The sequence below is a fragment of the Mauremys mutica genome, chromosome 7 (genome assembly GCF_020497125.1).
Source record: "Mauremys mutica isolate MM-2020 ecotype Southern chromosome 7, ASM2049712v1, whole genome shotgun sequence".
Lineage (NCBI taxonomy): Eukaryota > Metazoa > Chordata > Testudines > Geoemydidae > Mauremys > Mauremys mutica.
In genome coordinates, this window is record NC_059078.1 from 31,606,508 (window position 1) to 31,625,946 (window position 19,439).

At 51.8% G+C, this 19,439-nt stretch overlaps 2 protein-coding genes across 4 annotated transcripts in view; one reads left to right on the forward strand and one right to left on the reverse strand.

Moving 5' to 3' along the window:
• LOC123375202 (sororin-B-like) overlaps window positions 1–19,439 on the forward strand; it is a 36,470-nt gene that overhangs the window by 1,082 nt on the left and 15,949 nt on the right. Inside the window, exons 3-4 of one of the 2 annotated variants that reach the window (XM_045025943.1) lie at window positions 97–196; window positions 10,165–10,274. In XM_045025943.1, coding sequence (XP_044881878.1) covers window positions 97–196; window positions 10,165–10,274 — 210 coding nt within the window. Of the gene's footprint in view, window positions 1–96; window positions 197–8,604; window positions 8,797–10,164; window positions 10,275–19,439 lie in introns of those variants that run through there. The other variant, XM_045025944.1, reaches the window with a different exon arrangement.
• On the reverse strand, window positions 803–8,634 carry ZFPL1 (zinc finger protein like 1). Of its 2 annotated transcripts, none has more exons than XM_045025946.1 (8): window positions 8,496–8,634; window positions 7,931–8,041; window positions 7,144–7,255; window positions 6,524–6,717; window positions 6,165–6,240; window positions 4,562–4,747; window positions 4,052–4,184; window positions 803–3,820 (listed from the first exon to the last, which is right to left on the reverse strand). In XM_045025946.1, the coding sequence occupies exons 2-8, from the start codon at window positions 8,030–8,032 to the stop codon at window positions 3,631–3,633; spliced, it is 993 nt and encodes a 330-aa protein (XP_044881881.1). In that variant the 5' UTR covers window positions 8,033–8,041; window positions 8,496–8,634; the 3' UTR covers window positions 803–3,630. The 2 variants fall into 2 exon arrangements, with proteins under 2 accessions (XP_044881881.1, XP_044881880.1); XM_045025945.1 differs by having other exon boundaries at window positions 4,052–4,187.

Consider the following 19,439-nt stretch of genomic DNA (forward strand, 5'->3'; position numbering starts at 1 on the left):
AGTAAGACATTTAGGAGGGGAGTGGGGTCTATCAGGTTAGCACTGGGGAGTGACAGATCAGGGAAGGGTCCTGACCATTTGCATTGGTCTCTGCAGGTATCCCATGTGATGAGCTTTTACTGGGCCTTGCTTGGAACATTTTACACCTTGCAGACCAATGACAAGGTTCTCAGGGGGTTTGCCCTGACCTCGCTGGGTAAGTAACTCCAGCCAGATGCCTGAACTGATGTGTATTCACAGCAAGGGCAACAGGGGAAACTCAGCTGAGTCTAACCAGTTTAAGTGGTTGGGGGGAGGAGCAAGAGTCAGGATTACTGGGTTCTAGCCTCAACTCTATCTTAGAAGTGTGCTCCAGTGGGAATACCTTCCAAAGCCATCTTGCATGGGGTATGACAGCTGGGATTTAGGCTCTCCAGCTCAGGAGGTTTCTGAGCATGACTCAGAGCCACACAGGGGCACACCCGGGGGACCCGTGTGTGTGAGGGTGAATGTGTGGTCACTCAGTTATTCTGGGGAGAACTCCAGCTGCCCCTCTGGTCCAGTTGCAAAGGGAAGCTGTGAACTCCATTCCCATCCCCTTGACCAGGGCTCTGGCTCTATCCCTTCTAGCGATGAACTTCGCCCTCTTCGTGGGCCGCTTCTGCCTGGACTACCTGACTATTGAATACAGGGAGGAGTTGTACTGAGCACCCGCCTGGCCTTGTCCAAAGCAGCCCTGGAGAGAGATGCACACGCAGCATTCATCCCCAGATCTGTCGGACTTGGGAAGCGGGGAGGGAAGGGGGCAGTAACACACTGCTCAGGCTGTAGCCAAAATCAAGTTTAATAACAATACAGGATATTGCTGTAGTGTTAGAGACGATGTCATTCATTAGTCATGTCACCTTCCTGGGAGGTGAGAGCAAGGCAGTCATTACAGCCAGGATCTTTCCCCCAACACACCCAATGGGCATTCAACAACTCAGGTGGCCAGCCCTCAGTGGGAGCATTTGATGGCTACAGGGCTCCTCCATTCCATAGCAGTGGCCCATCACAACCCCTATCCCAACACCCTGATTACAGGGTCATGCTAATGGGCATGGGCCCGATCCAACCCTCTGGCTCATGCTGGAACCAACACAAGGGAGGGGAAGAGGTTCAGATTCCAGCCTCTTCATCCCCCACCACAAACAGCCCCCACCCACTGGTGGAAGCCACAGGATTTATGTTCACAGATCTCCTTTCCACTGGCAGTGGCTTGTGAGGAAGGTGATATTTTTCCTCTACTGCCTTCCAGCCTAGGTCCCAAGCCACCTCCCCTACCCCAGGGCTAGCAGAGCCATTAGCAGAAAAGGGTGGGAGCTTGGGAGGTTGCAAAACAACAGATCTGGACTAAGGCCCAGTCAAAGAGCTGGATGCAGGAAAGCAGCATGGTTAGAGGCAATGGTCCGTTTTTGGGCGGGGGTGGGTGGGGGGGGGGCGGCGTGGTGTGTGCTCTCTTTGGTCACTGCGTCCGCCCCATGCATTTCACACCCTGCAGGAAGAACTGTCTCCTATCAACCATTTCAATAAATAGAAGGAAAGCAACTGTATTCAAAGCACGAAACCCCATCCTCACCAGAGCTCTGAAAATCCACCAGCCAGGAAATCTCTTCCTCTCCCACCCCCCAATCTTTAAACTCCAGTGCTGACCACCATGTCCCATCCCCTCCCTAAACTCCAGAACAGGTCAATACTTCACACACACACGTGCCCCTTTCCAGTAGGGGACAGCCCAAAGCACTGATGGTGACAGCTCTGTACAGAGATGGGAGGGACCAACTTTGGAATTACACCCCCACTGCCCCGGTGGGACGCAGGGGGACACCAACCCCACCCCATTCTCATTAGTAAAATAATCACACCCAAGAGGCCCAGCCAACTCCTTCCCTTTCCCCTGGTATTCTGAGATGGGAAGTGAAGGGTCCCCTCAACGGAGATGATGTTGGGGGCGGGGGTTAACGACATCTCATCCCTGCAAATAACGCTGGACATAGAGGGGTGGATCTCAGTATTTGCCCATCGAATTCTGGCAAAGTTAAGGCCCAGGTAGTTACTGATGTGAAAAATTAGAATAGATGAAAGTAAGTTATACCTCCCCATATAGCTCAGTAGGAGGGGAGGGCAAATGAGGATGCGACAAGGGGCTGGTTACTGTCATTTGGTTTGAGCTGCATTTGCAAAACTAAAACATGTGTGTGTGGGGCAGGGAGAGGGTTGGGATCCAGTGCCCACTCCATTTGAATCCCTAAAGGATGTGTGGGAGCAGGGGGATGATGGAAGATTCTGTACCACTCCCGTTCCCAGCAAAGCAGAAGGGCAGTTTTATGTGGGGTCTGTGGGTGGGGCTGCAATCCTGCCCCATCCCCTGGCAGGAAAGGAGGTTTCTGTTGGAACAGTCCTCCCCACAAAGTCCCAGCAGCTGGCTGTGTCAAACAGATCCGCTGTCTCCCATCTAGATGAGACCAGGAAAATAATTACACCTCTCTCCTCGGGGCAAAGGGGTTTTGGGGACAAGGGTGAATAAAGCACAAGGCGGTTAACGTAGCAGATGGACTTAGAATCAGAGAGCTCTGCAGTGTTTTGAGGCTACAGGAATGGGTCCATCAAATATGGGATGGGTTTGACAAGGCACCTCTGAGGAAGCAGAGGCTGCCCAGGATTGGAGAATGGGAAAGGGGAACAAAAGAGCCCTGAACCCTTTCAAACACCTGCATTCTCACCCACTGAGACAGACTGGGTTGGCAGGCTCCAAGTGATGGACAGTTAAGAGGCTCCTAGGGGAAGGGCATTCAAGCCCAGGGTTTAAGGAGCCAGATGCCAGTTTCCGGGGGGCAGGGCTGTAATGCCAAGAAGTTCACGCTTCCAAGACGGTGTGGGACATTTGCCCTTCAGTGCTGCTACCACCCAGCTCTTCTGCAGGCAGGAATGGAAATGCCCAATTTCCCTGCACACACACCACCAGCAGCACTGCTAGTTACAGAATGGAGAAACTGAGGCATGGGGCAGGGAAGTGACTCACCTGAGATTGAACAACAGGGTCGCAGTGGGAACAGAACTCAGGAATTCTGGCTCCCCATCTCCCTGCTCTGACCAATAAATCCTTGTGGGCTGGCAACGGAACGCAGGAGTCCAGGCTTCCATTCCTGTGCTGCCTCTCACTTGCCCGAGTCCTTGGACGCACTCGCACTAGCAGCACAAGCCCTCCCCAATCACCAGACACTTTCCTCTTGCCTGGCCCATTCCAAAGCTGAACAGCTACAGTGGCTGATTCTCAGCTGGAGCACTTAGCGACCAGAGGGCTCATTCCCGCCCATCTCGGGGGCCCCAATCCATAGCTGTACAAGTCTCCCCTTTCCTCCAAATCCTGCTCTGCCCACCCCACCTAGAGATTTATTTGAGTCTCATTTTTAGAAGAGGCCAAAGTCACTTCACACCCCCCCTGCCCCCATCAGTTTCATGTTTTGACTCTTAGCTGAGCTGACCCAGCAGTGTCCTGGCTGGGGGCTTCCCCTTGTACTCCCCCCAGAGCCCCACTTGCAGCTGCCAGTCCCCAGCATCCCTGCCTTGGCAGGCCATTCTTGGTGCCCAGGGAGGAGTCACCAGCTTAGTTCATTCCTGGCCCACCCGGATGTGGGGGTTGAACATGGGGTCCAGGTTGGGGTCATTGTCAGCCGAGGCCCGGCCCAGCTTTGACATGATGATGATCAGGGTTAGGAAGCCGATGCCGCCAATCAGGAGGATGATGACAAACCGCTGCATCAGGGATCTTGGCTGCCGCTTCTTGGACCCAGAGCGATTCCTGCCAGGGGAACTTATTATTAGCATGACAGTAGCAGTGCCCAGAGGCCCAAAGCAAGATCAAGGGCACATCTGGGCATGTGCATCATTAGCAGTATTATGGTAGCGCCCAGAGACCACAAATAAGATTGAGGGCCCATTAGCAGTATTATGGTAATACCTACAGGCTCCAGCCGAGATTGCGGCCCTATCACGGATGTGCACTGGTTTCCTCCCACCCCCGACCACTTACTTCAGAAGCTGCGCGAACCAACTGAGCGTTGGCCGCCGGCGGTACTTGTCCTCATCACAGTCGATTTGGGTGCCAGATGCCCTGCTGCCGCCCCCACCCTCCCGGGTGTCGTAGACCTTCCGTGGTGTAGAGGCTGCTGGGGAGATGGGGAGTGTAGGAGCTTAGCAGAGAGCCATTGGCACCAGGAAAGGAGAAGGTGGTGGTGGGGAGTACAGGCACCCCCCTAGCCATACTGTCCCCACTTCCGCCACAGCTAGGCAATCCGTACACCAGTTCTTCCCCAGCCCTGTTGGCTGTGGTCGACCCAGAATCCTTTGACCCTGGGTTATCTTGACCTCTAAGTGGACTCCTGATCCAGAGAGGAGTGAATGGAAACAGTCTAAGGGACATGACACACACAACTGCTACCCCACTCAGAAGGTAGCCACTGGGTTCTCACTTCTTAGGGGCTGTGTCCCACTGACTTGTAATCCCCCCATCACCGCAGGGGAGGACAACTACGCTGCTCACCTGCATTGATGGTGATGGTTTCATTGCTAGCATTCCCCATGTCGATGACTGAATGCTCCTCCTTCACACCCCCATTGTTCACGCCCTGCTGCTGCTGTGGGGAAGAGAGGCCGGGCGGAGCGCTGTAGGAATAGGTCGACAGAGCACTCTGCTGGATGGTCTCCTCTGAGTTGGGGCCTGCAGTTGCTGCCAAGAAAGGAGGGAACAAAGTTAATCCTGTGTGGAACGGGGCAGCCTAAGACACCTGGCTTCCATCTACAAAGCTGGGACAGCAAACTGTGACCCACTTGCTCCATGAATCTCTGTGTGAGGGGCCCAACTAGAACTGATGCCCTAGAACTGAAAGGTCTCATCTCCCATTCCTTGATCCCTGAAAGCCAGCCAGTCTTCCCCTCCCATCACCTTAGAAGAGACAGCAGATGAAACTGGACCCCTTGGTCTCATCCCAGGCAGCAGGAAGGTGGGGACTCTGGGCTAGACATGCCCACTGTTCTCAGCCAATGTGGAAGGAGGGGATAGCAGACTAGGTGGGCCCAGTGGTGAGCTGGAGCCGGTTTGCGCAAACCGGTGGTTAAATTTAGAAGCCGGTTTAGAACCAGTTGTTAAAGGGGTGGGCAATTGGGAGAGGGAGGTTTTTCTGTCATTACACTGGCCCGCGGGCCACATCCCCTGCCTTCCCCCCTCTTGCAGAACCTCAGCATGCCACTCCTGGGCAGCTCGGCAGCTCCTGCCGCTTTGAGTGGCATGGTAAGAGGGTGGGGCTGCGAGCTCCAGCGGGCCGCGCACCATCCATACACGCTGCCCTGAGCAGCATGGTAAGGGGGCTGGGTTGGGGCTGGGAGGAGGGGTTGGATAAGGGGCAGGGAGCAGCTGGAGAGGGCGGAGGTTCTGGGGTGGTGGTCAGGGAACGGGGAGGAGGGTTGGGTAGGCGTGGGAGTTCCGGGGGTCTGTCGGGGTGGTGGTGGATGGGGGGGGTCGGGGCAGTCAGGGGACAGGGAGAGGGGTGAGTTGGGTAGGGTCCTGGGGGGGGCAGTTAGGGTGTGGGGGGTCTCGGGAGGGGGTGGTCAGGGAACAAGGAGCAGGGGAGGGTTGATGGGTTGCAGGTTCTGAGGGGGGCAGTCGGGGGCAGGACATGGGTGGGCATTGGATGAGGGGACGGGGGACAGGCTGTTTTGGGAGGCACAGCCTTCCCTATTTGGCCCCCGATACAATTTTGCAACCCCAATGTGCAGGGTCGGCTTTAGGAAGTGCAGGGCCCGATTCGAACAGTTTCGACGGGGCCCCAGCAGGGATGACAAAAAAAACATGTGAAAATCCACGTGGGGCTTGTACTCACCAGGCGGAGCTCCGAGTCTTCGGCAGCGGGTCTTTCACTCGCTCGCTCGACGTGCCGCTGAAGACCCGGAGCGAGTGAAGGATCCACCGCCGAAGTGCTGCCCAAGAACCGGTAGGGAGCCGGTTAAGATTTTGGCAGCTCATCACTGGGTGGGCCCCTAGATCTGATCCAGTGTGGTGAGGGTAGGGGAGGTGGATACGGGACTAGATGGGCTCTGTGCAGGCATCAGTGGAGCCATTCCTATACCCACAGCCCAGCAGCACTCACCAGAGAAGCTAGACCAGTCAGTGTAATCTGTGGTATCAGGCGACTCTGTCTCTTGTATGATATCAGACTCATCAATCTGAGGAGAACAGAAGAGAACTATGTCAGACCTTAGACACCAAAGCAAACTCTGCCCCATCAACTCAGCCAATCCCAGATAGTGGTTGCTGCTCAAGCCGGAAGCTAGAGTTCCCTCTGCCCCATCCCCCAAGAGGTGAAAGGCCCCATACTCTGTTTCCCATCTCCTGCTGGTGCATTAACAACAGTATCTGTTCAGCTTGGCTGTCCTCCTGGCTCCCATCTTGAAAACCCCCAGAGAGGAGACCCACAACAAGACGAGAGTTTCATGGGGAATCTCTTACCAGTGGCAGCCCAAGCCCGGCCCGAGCCCAGTTCACAGTTGACAGTTTCTCTCGCAGCACTGAGGCCACCGGACTGACCAGGTTGGCTGGGGGGAAGATCGGACCCTTGCAGCTGGGACACTGGTAGCCAGCTGGGGCCGTGTTCTTTGGGAGCTGGTTTGCCATCTCATTGAGACATGACCAGTGAAACAGATCTGCAAAGGTGAAGAGCATGGAATGTCTTTAAGTGAAGGGTCTAAATCAGTTTACTCCCCTAGTCAGATCTACTTCACAAACATCTCCCCTTCCATTAGTCCCCAGGCACAGCAAGGCTGCTGGAAGCCATTCTGCCATAGACAGTTCTCATAATTGTAGGGGCTTTATTCCCACTCTCAGAGGCCAGCTGGTTCTTATGTGGGGCAAAGGGGTGGGGGAATCTGTGTCTAGAGATAGTTGGTCTGATGAAAAAGCTACAAAGAATAAACAGGGTGCCATTTTGGCAATCACTTTTCTGACCCAAGTTTTAAATTGCTTTTTAAAAAAAATCAGGCTTTGGTGGCCAGGTCTGTTACTTGCTAATGAAAAGAAAGCGAAGCAAAGCTCTTGAAATGCCCCCAAAGCCATGGCTAAAAGTACCTCACCATAACACACAAGACGGGCAGTATCTTTGGTGGACAGGAGAGTGTTGCAAAGACGACAGTTGGGGTTGTAATCACTGTCCTGAAGCCACTGGAGATAGGACTGAACAATGCACTGGAAAATACAGGAAGTTAGTGAGAGAAAGCCCATGGCATGAGTGAGGTAGGGTTGCAACTGGAGGGGCAGCACAAGAAAAGACTTTACATTTTAAGGCCTAAGGGGACCAGTACAATAGTCAAGTCTGAACTCCTGCCTAGTACAAATCACAGAATCTCCAGTGATTCCTGCATCAAGCCCATAACTGTGTCTGAGCTGGAGTATCTCCTCTAGAAAGATGTCCACTTATGACTTAAAGATTGCAACAGACAGAGAATTCATCACATCCGTAGCATTTGTATATAGAAACATCCAATGAGGTCCATGCTAGCAGGCCCCGAACAGAACTGTGTAAGGATCAGAGGAAATATGAGGAAATTGTCCATTGCTGGATATTAACAGGATGCACCGTTCCAGGAATCATGACGCAGGATAGGGGAAGACTGACAACCAAAAACTGAGGTTGGGGGCAGGGGAGGGGGTTGTTGAGCAAAGAGGACTTTCAATTGCTTACAACCCTGGATCAAATATGAACCAGTGTCCAAAAGGGGAAAGCCCCATATCCCATTCCCCACCCTCCTGAGCCTGCCAGTCCCCCCTCCCTGGGGTCAGATTAGAACTGATGGCCTAGAGACTCCCATTCCCCTGAGATGCCATTGCTCAGCAGCCAGACTTGGGCTGGAGTCCAGTTACCTTGGAATGGTTTGCGACGAGGCAGCTCTCACAGACATTCACCCGGTGCTCAAAACAGAAAAGGTTGGTAACTTTCCTTTTGGGGCATTTACACAGCCCCATGGTGCTTCACTGATAATACAGCAGGAGAGAAAGTGTACTGAGCAAAAGCAAAACCCAGATCAACCCCACTCCCCTCCCAGCGCTGGGACAGAACCCAGGAGTTCTGGCTCCCAATCTCCCTCTGCTCTAACCCACTAGACCCCACTCCCCTCTTGGCTCCAGGGAGGAACCCAGGAGTCCTGGCTCCTAGTCCTGTCCCGTCCCCCTCAACCACTAGACACCAGTCCCCTCCCCAATGCCAGGAATAGAACCCAGGAGTCCTGGCTCCCAGCCCCCATGGCTCTAATCACTAGACTCCACTCCCCTCCCCAGTGCCAGTGAGGGAACCCAGGAGTCCTGGCTCCCAGCCCCCCAGGGCTCTAACCACTAGACTCCACTCCCCTCCCCAGTGCCAGGGAGGGAACCCAGGAGTCCTAGTTCCCAGCCCCGCTTTGTCCCTCCATAGCGTCCCCCTGCCACTTACAGGCTCCTATTGAGGCTGAGTCCGCTGTTGCCACGTCTCTTCCGGGTAGGACGCAGTTTGATGACGTTTGACCTGAGCAAGTCCCCGCAACCCGGCGCTCTCAGGGAAAGTTCCGGTTCGAAGCCTCGCGAGAAGTAGCCGCTGCGTCACTTCCCTTGTAGCGGCGGGTGATTCGAACGGGGCTTAGTGGCGGGTTCCCTCCCGCTCGGCGCGGAGCGGACAGGCCCAGGGATGGCGGGCGGGGGCCAGAGGCGGCCCCGGTCTGCGGGCGCGGCCCCAGCGGGGAGCAGAGCCCGGGGGGGTGAGTGCGGCCAGGGATTGTCCGTGGGGTGCGGGGGGGTGTGTGTGTCTGTGTTGTGGGCGGGGCCCCAGCGGGGCGGGGTCTCTGCGGAGCACTGGACACGTGGGGGGCGGGGTCTCTGCGGGGGGCTGGGGGTCTCTGTGGGGCATTGGGTGCGCTGGGGGGTGGGGTCTCTGCGGGGCGCTGAGCATGCTGGGGGGGGCACTGGGTATGCTGGGGGTACTCTGGGGGTGGGGTCTCTTGGGGACACTGGTATTGGATATTTCCCTTAGGTGGGTTCGGGGCAGTAATTTTTCTTAGGGGGATTCCAGGACGAGCAGGATACAAGGAAGAATCGTAGAAGATTAGGTTTGGAAGAGACCTCAGGAGGTCATCTAGTCCAACCCCCTGTTCAAAGCAGGACCAATCCTCAACTAAATCATCCCAGCCAGGGCTTTGTCAAGCCGGGCCTTAAAAACCTCTAAGGATGGAGATTCCACCACCTCCCTAGGTAACCCATTCCAGTGCTTCACCACTGTCCTAGTGAATTAGTGTTTCCCAATATTCAACCTAGGATTCCTCCACTGCAACTTGGGACCATTGCTCCTTGTCCTGTCATCTGCCACCACTGAAAACAGGCAAGCCCCATCCTCTTTGGAACCCCCTTCAGATATTTGAAGGCTGCTATCAAATCCTCCCTCACTCTTCTCTTCTGCAGACTAAACAAGTCCAGTTCCCTCAGCCTCTCCTTGTAAGTCATGTGCCCCAGACCCCTGATCATTTTGTTGCCCTTCGTTGGACTCTCCAATTTCTCCACATCCTTTCTGTAATGGGGGGCCCAAAACTGGACGCAATACTCCAGATGTGGCCTCACCAGTGCCAAATAGAGGGGAATAATCACTTCCCTCGATCTGCTGACAGTGCTCCTACTAATGCAGCCTAATATGCCATTAGCCTTCTTGGCAACAAGGACAGACTGCTGACTCATCCAATGTAATCCCCAAGTCCTTTTCTGCAGAACTGCTGCTTAGCCATTCGGGTCCCCAGCCTGTAGCAGTGCATGGGATTCCTCTCCATGGGAGTGCTGTCGGGCTTGGGGAGCAGGGTCTGAGGAGGAAGTGTTGCTCCCAGGATTTGAGGGCATGTTTCCTGAGAGCTGGGAGGGGGGTCCCTGAAGAATCAGGATGTGGGGAGAGGGGGTTCCACTGGAGGAGCAAGGTGCATGGGAATGTCTCCCTCAGGTTAGGAACTCCTTGGGGTAGGATGCAGGACTGGAGGGTATTTCACAGCTTCCTAACCTCTTTTGCCTATAAGAAGGCAAACACCAGGAGGTAGGAAAGTGCAGTGGGAACAACCAACCTTCAAAATTTTTCTCTCACTCACTTTCAGATGCTGTCTCCCCTCCTCCGAGGCGCAGGTCCGAGAGGATCGCAGGGTCTCCTACCAGGCGTGGTTCCCAGAGGAAACCTTTGGTGGAGAAGAAGATGGTGGGGAGCCCAGTGAGTAATAATGCATCCCTGTTAGTACTAAATGTTCCCAAATCCAGCTGTGGGAGAGTTTGGAGTAGGTTATACCAGTCCCGAAAAGCTTGATTTTCCATCCTGGAGAACTCAACAGGCTGTCAACCTTAAAGGTCATCCTGAATTGTGCCCTGCGTGGGGGATGCTTTTAGACTGAGAAGTCCTTTGGTGCCCTGATATTATCTGCTCACCCAAGGCACTTTCCTGTCTGGTCTGTTCCTTGCTTGTTTGGATTGTAAGCTCTGCAGGACAGGTGTCTTACTCAAGTGGTTTGTTTGTACAACAAAGAGCTGCAAACTTGCTGTATGTGCAAAGGACAAGACATATCCTCATCCATCCGAGGAAAAGGGATTTAGCTGCAGCATCCTCTTAAAAAAAAAAAAAAAAAAAGTGAGTGGATTGGGCAGATGCACAAAAAGTGCAGTGCTTGGCGGTATGAAGGCTGTCTAGAGCAGGAATGGCCAACCTGAGCCTCAGAAGGAGCCAGAATTTACCAATGTACATTGCCAAAGAGCCACAGTCATACGTCAGCAGCGCCCCCATCAGCTCCCTGCTCCCAGGACCTCTTGCTCACCAGCAGCCCCACCGATCAGTGCCTGCCCCTCCCTCCCCACGCCTCCTGATCAGCTGTTGTGTGGAATGCAGGAGGCTCTGAGGGGGATGGGGAGGAGCGAGGCCACGGCAGGCTTAGGGGAGAGGGCGGGAAGGGGTGGAGTGGGGGCAGAGCCAGGGGTTGAGCAGTGAGCACCCCCCGGCACATTGGAAAGATGGCACCTGTAGCTCCAGCCCCAGAGTCGGTGCCTATCCAAGGAGCCGCATATTAACTTCTGAAGAGCCGCATGTGGCTCCGGAGCCACAGGTTGGCCAGCCCTGGTGTAGAGTGTAAGCTCTTTGCATGCTATTGCAGCTTCATAAATAATGCACCTGGATGTGGGTTTAATTGTTGGCACTTTAGAAACTATGTTTAATAGTCAGGACTAACTAGAAGCTTCTCCCATCTAAAAGCCACTCGGTGGCCTGTGTGAGTGAATTGGGTTTCTTAGTCCAACACCACAAATACCTGTATTGCTTAACTGACTTACTCGTTGGCAGCCTTGTCAGAGAATTGAACGGACTGCAGGTGCTGAACTCTTGTTCACTAGAGAAGAGTAGGAGAGGGTAGGCACTGCCCTTATTGTACTTGGGCTGTGGATAGGCAGAGGCAAACAGTTTAAGCCCATTGCCCAGCAGGGCCCATTCTAATCAGCTAGGCTCACCTGCATACCAGAGGCTAGAGAGCCTCACTCATTGTTGCATCAAACCCATTACTTCTGTTTGAGCTCCACTGTGTCTTTTAAAAAGACAGCTAGTCTTGAGTTAAAGACTTCAAGTAATGGAAAATCCATCATGCCCCTTGGTAAAACTATTTCAGTGGCACTGGCAATAGCCATTAGGAACTATCTGCATGCTCTCTAGCTTCATTAACTGTGTTGGGTGCAGGTGTATTGAATGGTGGAGGAATAAGTTGGAAGAGCTGTGATTGTGATGTGATTTGGTGGGCTGTGGCATTGTTCTTGCCACTAGGCCACACTGTTGCTATGTGGTTCCTACATGCCTCCCTGTAGATTTTGTTTTAGTGGAATGGAGATAGTGGTCATGCATGGAAATATTTGGAGCATGGAGTTGTTAACAAGTGCTGAGAGAAATCTCAGACGTGGTTTGTGTCCAAAGAACTTTACCTTCATGACAGTTGTGACAACTGAGCACTCCCGAGCAGTGATGAATTATCTGACCAAGGTTTCTGGTTTCAAAGTGAAATTCACCAATAATCCCTTTTACTATCACTGTTTAGTGTTTGTTCAAGTGCCACGTCTGTCCAGACTCCGCTGAATTTATTTTTAGACTGAGCCACAGCATGATTTCCTTGCACAAACTGCTCATGAACTTTGGGGGCATAATCTGGCAGAAGGTTTGTCACGAGAGTATCCAGAAGGCAGAATTGGTCCAATCAAAGGTCCCTGTTGCTTTCACATTCTGCTCTAATTAAACGCATTAGGATGTCAGTCTAGAACTGGGGTTCTCAAACTGGGGGTCATGACCCCTAAGGGGGTCACGAGGTGTCAGCCTCCACCCCCAAGCCCCATTTTATCTCTAGCATTTATAATAGTGGCTTGCTTGTGACGGGATCACCAATATAAAAATTTGAGAACCACAGATCTAAGAGCTAGGAAAGCCAGAGACTGTGAATGCTGTCCCAGCACCTGGGACTGGTCCTGGAATGGCGAGACTAGCTCCTGCATTAACTCCCTTCAAGGAGGTCCTCTGGTTCTCCTAACCTGGCTAAAGACCTCTGTCTGTCATCCACAAATGGACAGATTAGTTGAGAGATTCAACAAAACCCTGAAGGCAGTGCTGAAAGATTTGTATCCTTTGATCCCAAGCATTGAGGACCAGCTACTTCCTCTCCTTTCGTCCACCATAAGGGAGATGCTGCAAGCTTCCACCGGGTTCTGTCCCTTCAAACTGTTATTTAACAACAACCTCAAAGGATAATGGATCTCCTGTATGAGAGCTGGGAGGAGCAGGAACCGAGAGCATCCAAGGTGGCCCAGGATGTTCTCCAGTTCAGGAAGCTCCTCCAATGGCATTTACTCACTAAAACCTGTTGGGGGCCCAGCAAGCACAAGAACGGGTGCATGCCTATCGATTTTCCAACCCAGTGATAGTGTAGTTACTACTCCCCATCCAAGTGACTAGCCAGATGACAAGAGTCTTTTGAAGTGGGCCATCAACGTGGCCCTGTAGACTGTGAGGTCCATTTGCTTGGGAGGTGGAAAGAAACCAGGGTCTACAATTTGAACCTGCCAAAGCCTTGGAAGACCAGGGAAGGGATATTGACTACTCCTTACCCACCAGAAGCTGAATTGGGACTTCAGTCATCCATTCACCCAGAGCCAGCACATGTGCAGAGAGATGCTGAACTACCTGAACAAGATGCTCAGGTTTTACTATTGCGGCGGCCTTTCCCCGTGTATTCTCCCCTGCACCCGGCTAGCCCAGCTGATACACCATCTCATCAAGATGGTCCCAAGACAGCAGGATAGAGACCCCACACTCCAGAAAATGTGGGAGACGGTCCAGGAGCTACTGGAACATTTAGGGTCCATCAGCTATATCAGTACCACAGATCTTTAAAAAAGGGTATTGGCAAATCCCCTTTCTCTCCCAAACTTCAAGAAAAAGCAGCCTTCTTGACTGACTCCCTTTGGGCTCTTCCACTTCTAGACAACGCCCTTTGGTTTAGACAAAGCGGTAATAATGTTTCAGCATTTAATGGACAAGATGCTCAGGCCTGGTCAGCAGTATGATGCTGCCTATTTGCACAACGTTGTTATATATACCAATAACTGGACCTGCCTGCAACAAGTACAAGCCATTCTCCAGTCCTTAGACTGAGACCTGCTTCAGCCATCAGGCAAAATGCAAATTGGCAAATCAAACCGTTACTTACCTGGGTAATAATGTGGGATGAGGCCAATGTAGGCCACTAGGTAGCAAAGTGCAGGCAGTGTTGGCCTACCCACTTCCTTGAACAAAGAAACCAGGTAAGAGACTTCCTTGGACTAGCTGGGTATGGCAGGCAATTTGTCCCTTGTGTTGCCACCATTGCGTCCCCTCTGATGGACCTAATAGAAGGTGGTAATCCAAAGAGGGTCCGCTGGAACAGCAATTGTGAGAATGCCTTTAACGTGGCTGTGCCAGGAACCAGTCCTCTTCCTTCCAGATTTTTCAAACGGGTTGATTTTAGAGAAGTAGGCCTGGGTGGCTAACAGCAGGGAACATTTCTGTTCAGCCACAGGCAAACAGCCCCAGCAGGAACGGCCACCTCTGAATGTTCCCTTAATAAAATCCCCTATTTCAACCAGGTGACCATGAATGATGATATTCTCCTGAGGATAACACAGAGAGATAAAGAACAGATGTTGTTTGAATGCCAGCAAACATCAGGACCATACGCTGTGTTATGCAATGATTCCGGACTATGTGCTACTGGCCTGGCATGGTAAAATGTCTTACCATGGAGGACGGAATAAGGCTGCCCTCCTCAGAAACCTTTTGCAAAGGCTTTGGGAGTACATCCAGGAGAGCTTTATGGAGATGTCCCTGGAGGATTTCCGCTCCATTCCCAGACACGTTAACAGACTTTTCCAGTAGCTGTACTGGCCGCGAATGCCAGGGCAAATTAATCATTAAACACACTTGCTTTTAAACCATGTATAATATTTACAAAGGTACACTCACCAGAGGTCCCTTCTCCGCCTGGCGGGTCCGGGAGGCAGCCTTGGGTGCATTCGGGGGGTACTGACTCCAGGTCCAGGGTGAGAAACAGTTCCTGGCTGTCAGGGAAAACAGTTTCTCCGCTTGCTTGCTGTGAGCTATCTTCAACCTCCTCCTCCTCATCTTCCTCGTCCCCAAAATCCGAATCCCTGTTGCATGCTACTCCATTGATGGAGTCAAAGCACAGGGGTGGGGTAGTTGTAGGGGCACCTCCTAGAATGGCATGCAGCTCATCATAGAAGTGGCATGTCTGGGCCTCTGACCCGGAGCGGCCGTTTGCCTCTCTGGTTTTTTGGTAGGCTTGCCTCAGCTCCTTAAGTTTCACGTGGCACTGCTGTGGGTCCCTGTTATAGCCTCTGTCCTTCATGCCCTTGGAGATTTTTTCAAATGTTTGGGCGTTTTGTCTTTTGGAACGGAGTTCTGATAGCACGGATTCCTCTCCCCATACGGAGATCAGATCCTGTACCTCCCGTTCAGTCCATGCTGGGGCTCTTTTGCGATTCTGGGACTGCATGGTCACCTTTGCTGACGAGATCTGCACTCACCTGCAGATTGCCACGCTGGCCAAACAGGAAATGAGATTCAAAAGTTCACGGGCCTTTTCTTGTCTACCTGGCCAGTGCATCTGACTTGAGAGTGCTGTCCAGAGCGGTCACAATGGAGCACTCTGGATTGCTCCCGGAGGCCAATACTGTCAAATTGCGACCACACTACCCCAAATTTGACCTGGCAAGGTTGATTTCAGCGCTAATCCCCTCGTAGGGGGAGGAGTACATAAATAGATTTTAAGAGCCCTTTAAGTTGGAAAAAATGGTTTTGTCATGTGGACGGGTGCAGGGTTAAATTGATATAACGCTGCTAAATTCGACCTAAACTCGTAGCGTAGACCAGGGCTAAGATATCCCAGAACAATCCTTTGTCTTTATTCATAAACAAGACATCCCCTGCTGTTTGTTTTATCCTTTAGTTTTCCTCTCTTGAAGATTTCATGGTTTTTCAATTTGCACTTGGCTCAGTCTGCAAACAGGCATACCCTGAGGCATACAATACATAGGAGCATTTCTGAGGTGTGCCACCTCCTGGTGATCTGCCTTAACTCCAAGACCTAAAAAGCATCATTTGTAGTATAGATACATAACTCCATAAATATTATCCATACATACATTTCACACTAATTATGACGACAGTGGACTACTGGCTGTCAGCAGAGACCTCACATGCCATCCTTCAGTGAACTATTATGCAGATATCTGACTCAGGGGATCACTGTAAAACGTTATGAACCTCCCTGTAATCTCTGCCAGTGGGCACCATGAGTCCTTGAGTCAATCATCCCCCCACCTGCCACCACACACATTGGTGCAGTAGGGTCAGCCACCGGCTAATCCACATCTCTCTGCGCAGAGCCCTCTTGCCTGCACAGCGCATCCACCACTACGCTTTCCTTGCCCTGAATATGTACAATTTCCATATCGTAATTTTGAAGTGCTGTGTTCCAGCATAGAAGTCTGGAGTTGCTATCTTTTGTTCTGTGAAGCCATACCAATGGAGAGTGGCCTGTTAGCACCCTGAACTTTCTGTTAAGCAGGTATGGCCTTAACTCCCTGACCACCCACACAATTGCACAACTTTCTCTTTCTAGGACAGTGAAATGTCTAGTGTGGGGGTCAGTTTTTTACTTAAAACAGTAGGAATCTTCTTATTGCCTTTTCTCACTTGCATCAATATAGCCCCCAGGCCTGTATTGGATGCTTGTGTGCAGAGTTCAAACATCTTAAAGTTTAGACTAGCTTCTCTGGCAGAACTCTTTTCACTTTTATTAAAATCCTCCTGACAGGCAGAAATCCAAACCACCATGTGAGGCTGGGTCTTCTTGCAGAGGTCTCTGAAACCCTCCATAAACCTGAGGTAATAATTTGCTAAGCCCATAAAAGACTGAACTTGCTTTTTGGTTCAGGGCACAGGCCAGTTAACAATGGATTCCACTTTTAGGGGATCTGGCCCCCTCCAATCCAGTGACCTAGATAAGGGACTTTGACTGCCCCGCCTTACACTTTGATGCTGTAATTGTGAGACCTGTATCTCTGAATTTCTTCAGCACAATTCCCAAGTGGTTTGTGTGATCGTGATACTTTTAACCTGTTTATATGCCGTTTGAGCTGCTACCTTTCTGTTGGGCCTTTGGACATTGTAGGTAACATCATTAAACCCTTTCTACTACCTCAAAAGCCCCCTCCCATGAGTTTTGCATTTTGTACTTTATTTACAGGGTCTAGCACCAGTGTTAAATCCCCCACATGAAATGATTGATCACAGGTATTGTGATCAGATCATTCTTTCTGAGCAACCTGGCTTTTAAAAATGAGGCTTTGCCGCACTATCCCCATCATGGATTTTAAATCCACCCCGAACCCCTGCACATATTCCGTCACCGGTTCCCCCTCTGCTTCAGTGCCACCCTCCCAGGAGTCCCTAATGAGATCCAGGGGTCCTCTGACCATTCTATACAGGAGGTCAAATGGGCAAGCCCCATGGACTCTGGGGGCACCTCCTGATATACAAACAGAGTAACACTACGTCCCTGTTTACTTACATTCCTAGCATGGATTTTAGGATCCAGTTGAACCTGTCAATAAATCCGTTTGTTTCTGGGTGGGGTTTTTCCCCCACACATTCTTCATAAATCTCCAAATAGCTGGGCTGTGGAATCTGATCCACTATTTGATGAGACCTCTTTTGGAAAGCCCACCTGCTGAATATGGAGAACTGTGCCTTAGCAACAGTTTCAGCTTCCACATTTGACAGAGCAACTGTTTCTGGATACCTGGTGACAAAATCCACCACCAATAATATACATTTCCCCCCCTCTGAGTTCGCCTTATGATGTTCATAGCAAGCCTGAAAAATGCTGCTTCAATTGCCAGTAAAGGATGCAAAGGAGCCTGGCAGAGACATAAGTCACAAGGCTTGCAGTATTCCGCTACTTCATTTTGAATATGGGGCCAATAGAAAATTTTCTTAAGCCTTTCATACGTCTTCTCCATTCCTAAGTGACCAGCGAAAGGGCAGTTTTGGGCTAAGAGCTTTAACTCCACACAATGCTTTGGGGAATGATTATTTGTAGGGCCCCCTGGGACTTCTATTCTCCCCAACCGAGGCTTCCCTTTAAATCCTCCCCTCTTCTGAAGGCCTCCCGCTGTGCTCTCTATCTGGGTCATTACTGAGGGTGGCCTCCCTTATGCTCCCCCAGGAGATGTCTGCTGTTGGTTCTGCAGCAAACTCCATTTGGCTCTTGCTTGTGCTCAGTGGTGAGCTGGAGCGGGTTCCCACCAGTTCCCAAGAACCAGTTGCTAAAATTAGACCACCATGGAGAACCGGTTGTTAAAGGGCCAAAGGGTGGGCAAAGAACTCCGGTCTGCGGGCCAGACCATCCTGTTGCTCCCAGGATTCCCAGCTGGGGAGGCTGAGGCTCCCCCAGCCCTTCCCCCGTTTTCCCCCCACCCACAGCTGCAGTGTGGCCAGCCGTGGGCACCAGCTGGGCAGCTCAGCTGAGCTCCTGAGTCGTCCTGCTGCTTTGAGCTGCAGGCAAGGTAAGGGGGGGGCCTGCAAGCTCCAGGGCTGCTGGCGGGGGGCAATTTTCCCCAGGCCCTGCAGGGGCCCCCGGTCCCACGAGTATGTCTCCCCCTGCTCTGGCCCCTCCCCCACTCCCCCCCCTTAAATCAGAACTTTTTATAGGGAACCGGTTGTTAAGATTTTGGCAGCTCATCACTGCTTGTACTGAGAGCTGCCTCAGGTAAGGGGAGGAGGACTCCTCATTTCCCTCCCCTTTAGACACATTGCTGTGTTCTGCTGGCCTCTCATACGCCCCCCCCCCCCCCCCCCCCCAGTATTTACCTCTGGGACCTTTGGGACACAATACTAATAGCCTTGGCCAGTGATATTCTGTCATTTCCCACCAATACATCAGCCAGTAAATTCTTAAAAATGCCTATGTTCAAAATACCCCTTAAGCCTTCCCACTCTAATTCAATGGGAGCTAAAGACACCCTGGTTCTAAACTGCCCCAAAGCCAGGAGTTTTACTTCTTTACTGGGAGCACATCCACCTCCTTAATGACATACCTCGTGAGTAGAGGAGGTATGTGATTATGTCTCTCCTCCCCAGCACATTTGGCGATTTACCTTGGCCTCCCTAATACCCTCTTTATCTACCTCCAGGAGGTCAGACTGCACAAAATTTAACTAGAACCCCCTTTGGCATCACTGAAGGCTCTGAACTGAGGGTAGCTGCATTAACTTGGCTAGATCAGGCATTGTATTTAGATTCCCCATTGTTTGTGCGTGTGTTCTAGGGACCCACATAAGAGAAAATACTTTGGACTGTTCCCTCAGGCTGGGATCTGATCATTAGGGTTACTAGGAGGGGTCCTGTACTGGACTTGCGTGTGCTTATTCTCCTCCCCTTCTTCCTTTTCCCTAGGAACAAACCAGGGGCTCCCTTTTACCCCAGGCTTCTGCCCTTCCTTTTGGGACTTGTGCTCTAGGAATGGTCTCGCTTGCAGGTATAAGTCAGCAGCACTGGCTGCCTCTTCCACGGTTGCTGGGGGAATTTCCCACACCTCTGCCCTCACCTCATTGGAGCAGACACCAAAGAACTGCACCTGAGCAAATAGATCTACCAACCGGTGATCATTTCTCCCCTTTTCCTTTTTATCCATTTTCTCCATTTCACCATATTTCCTGCTATCCAGTTGTTAGATCTATCACCTAAAGTGTAGAAATCTATGGGGTAATTTGAAACCTTTCTAACGCCGACTCCTTAATCCAA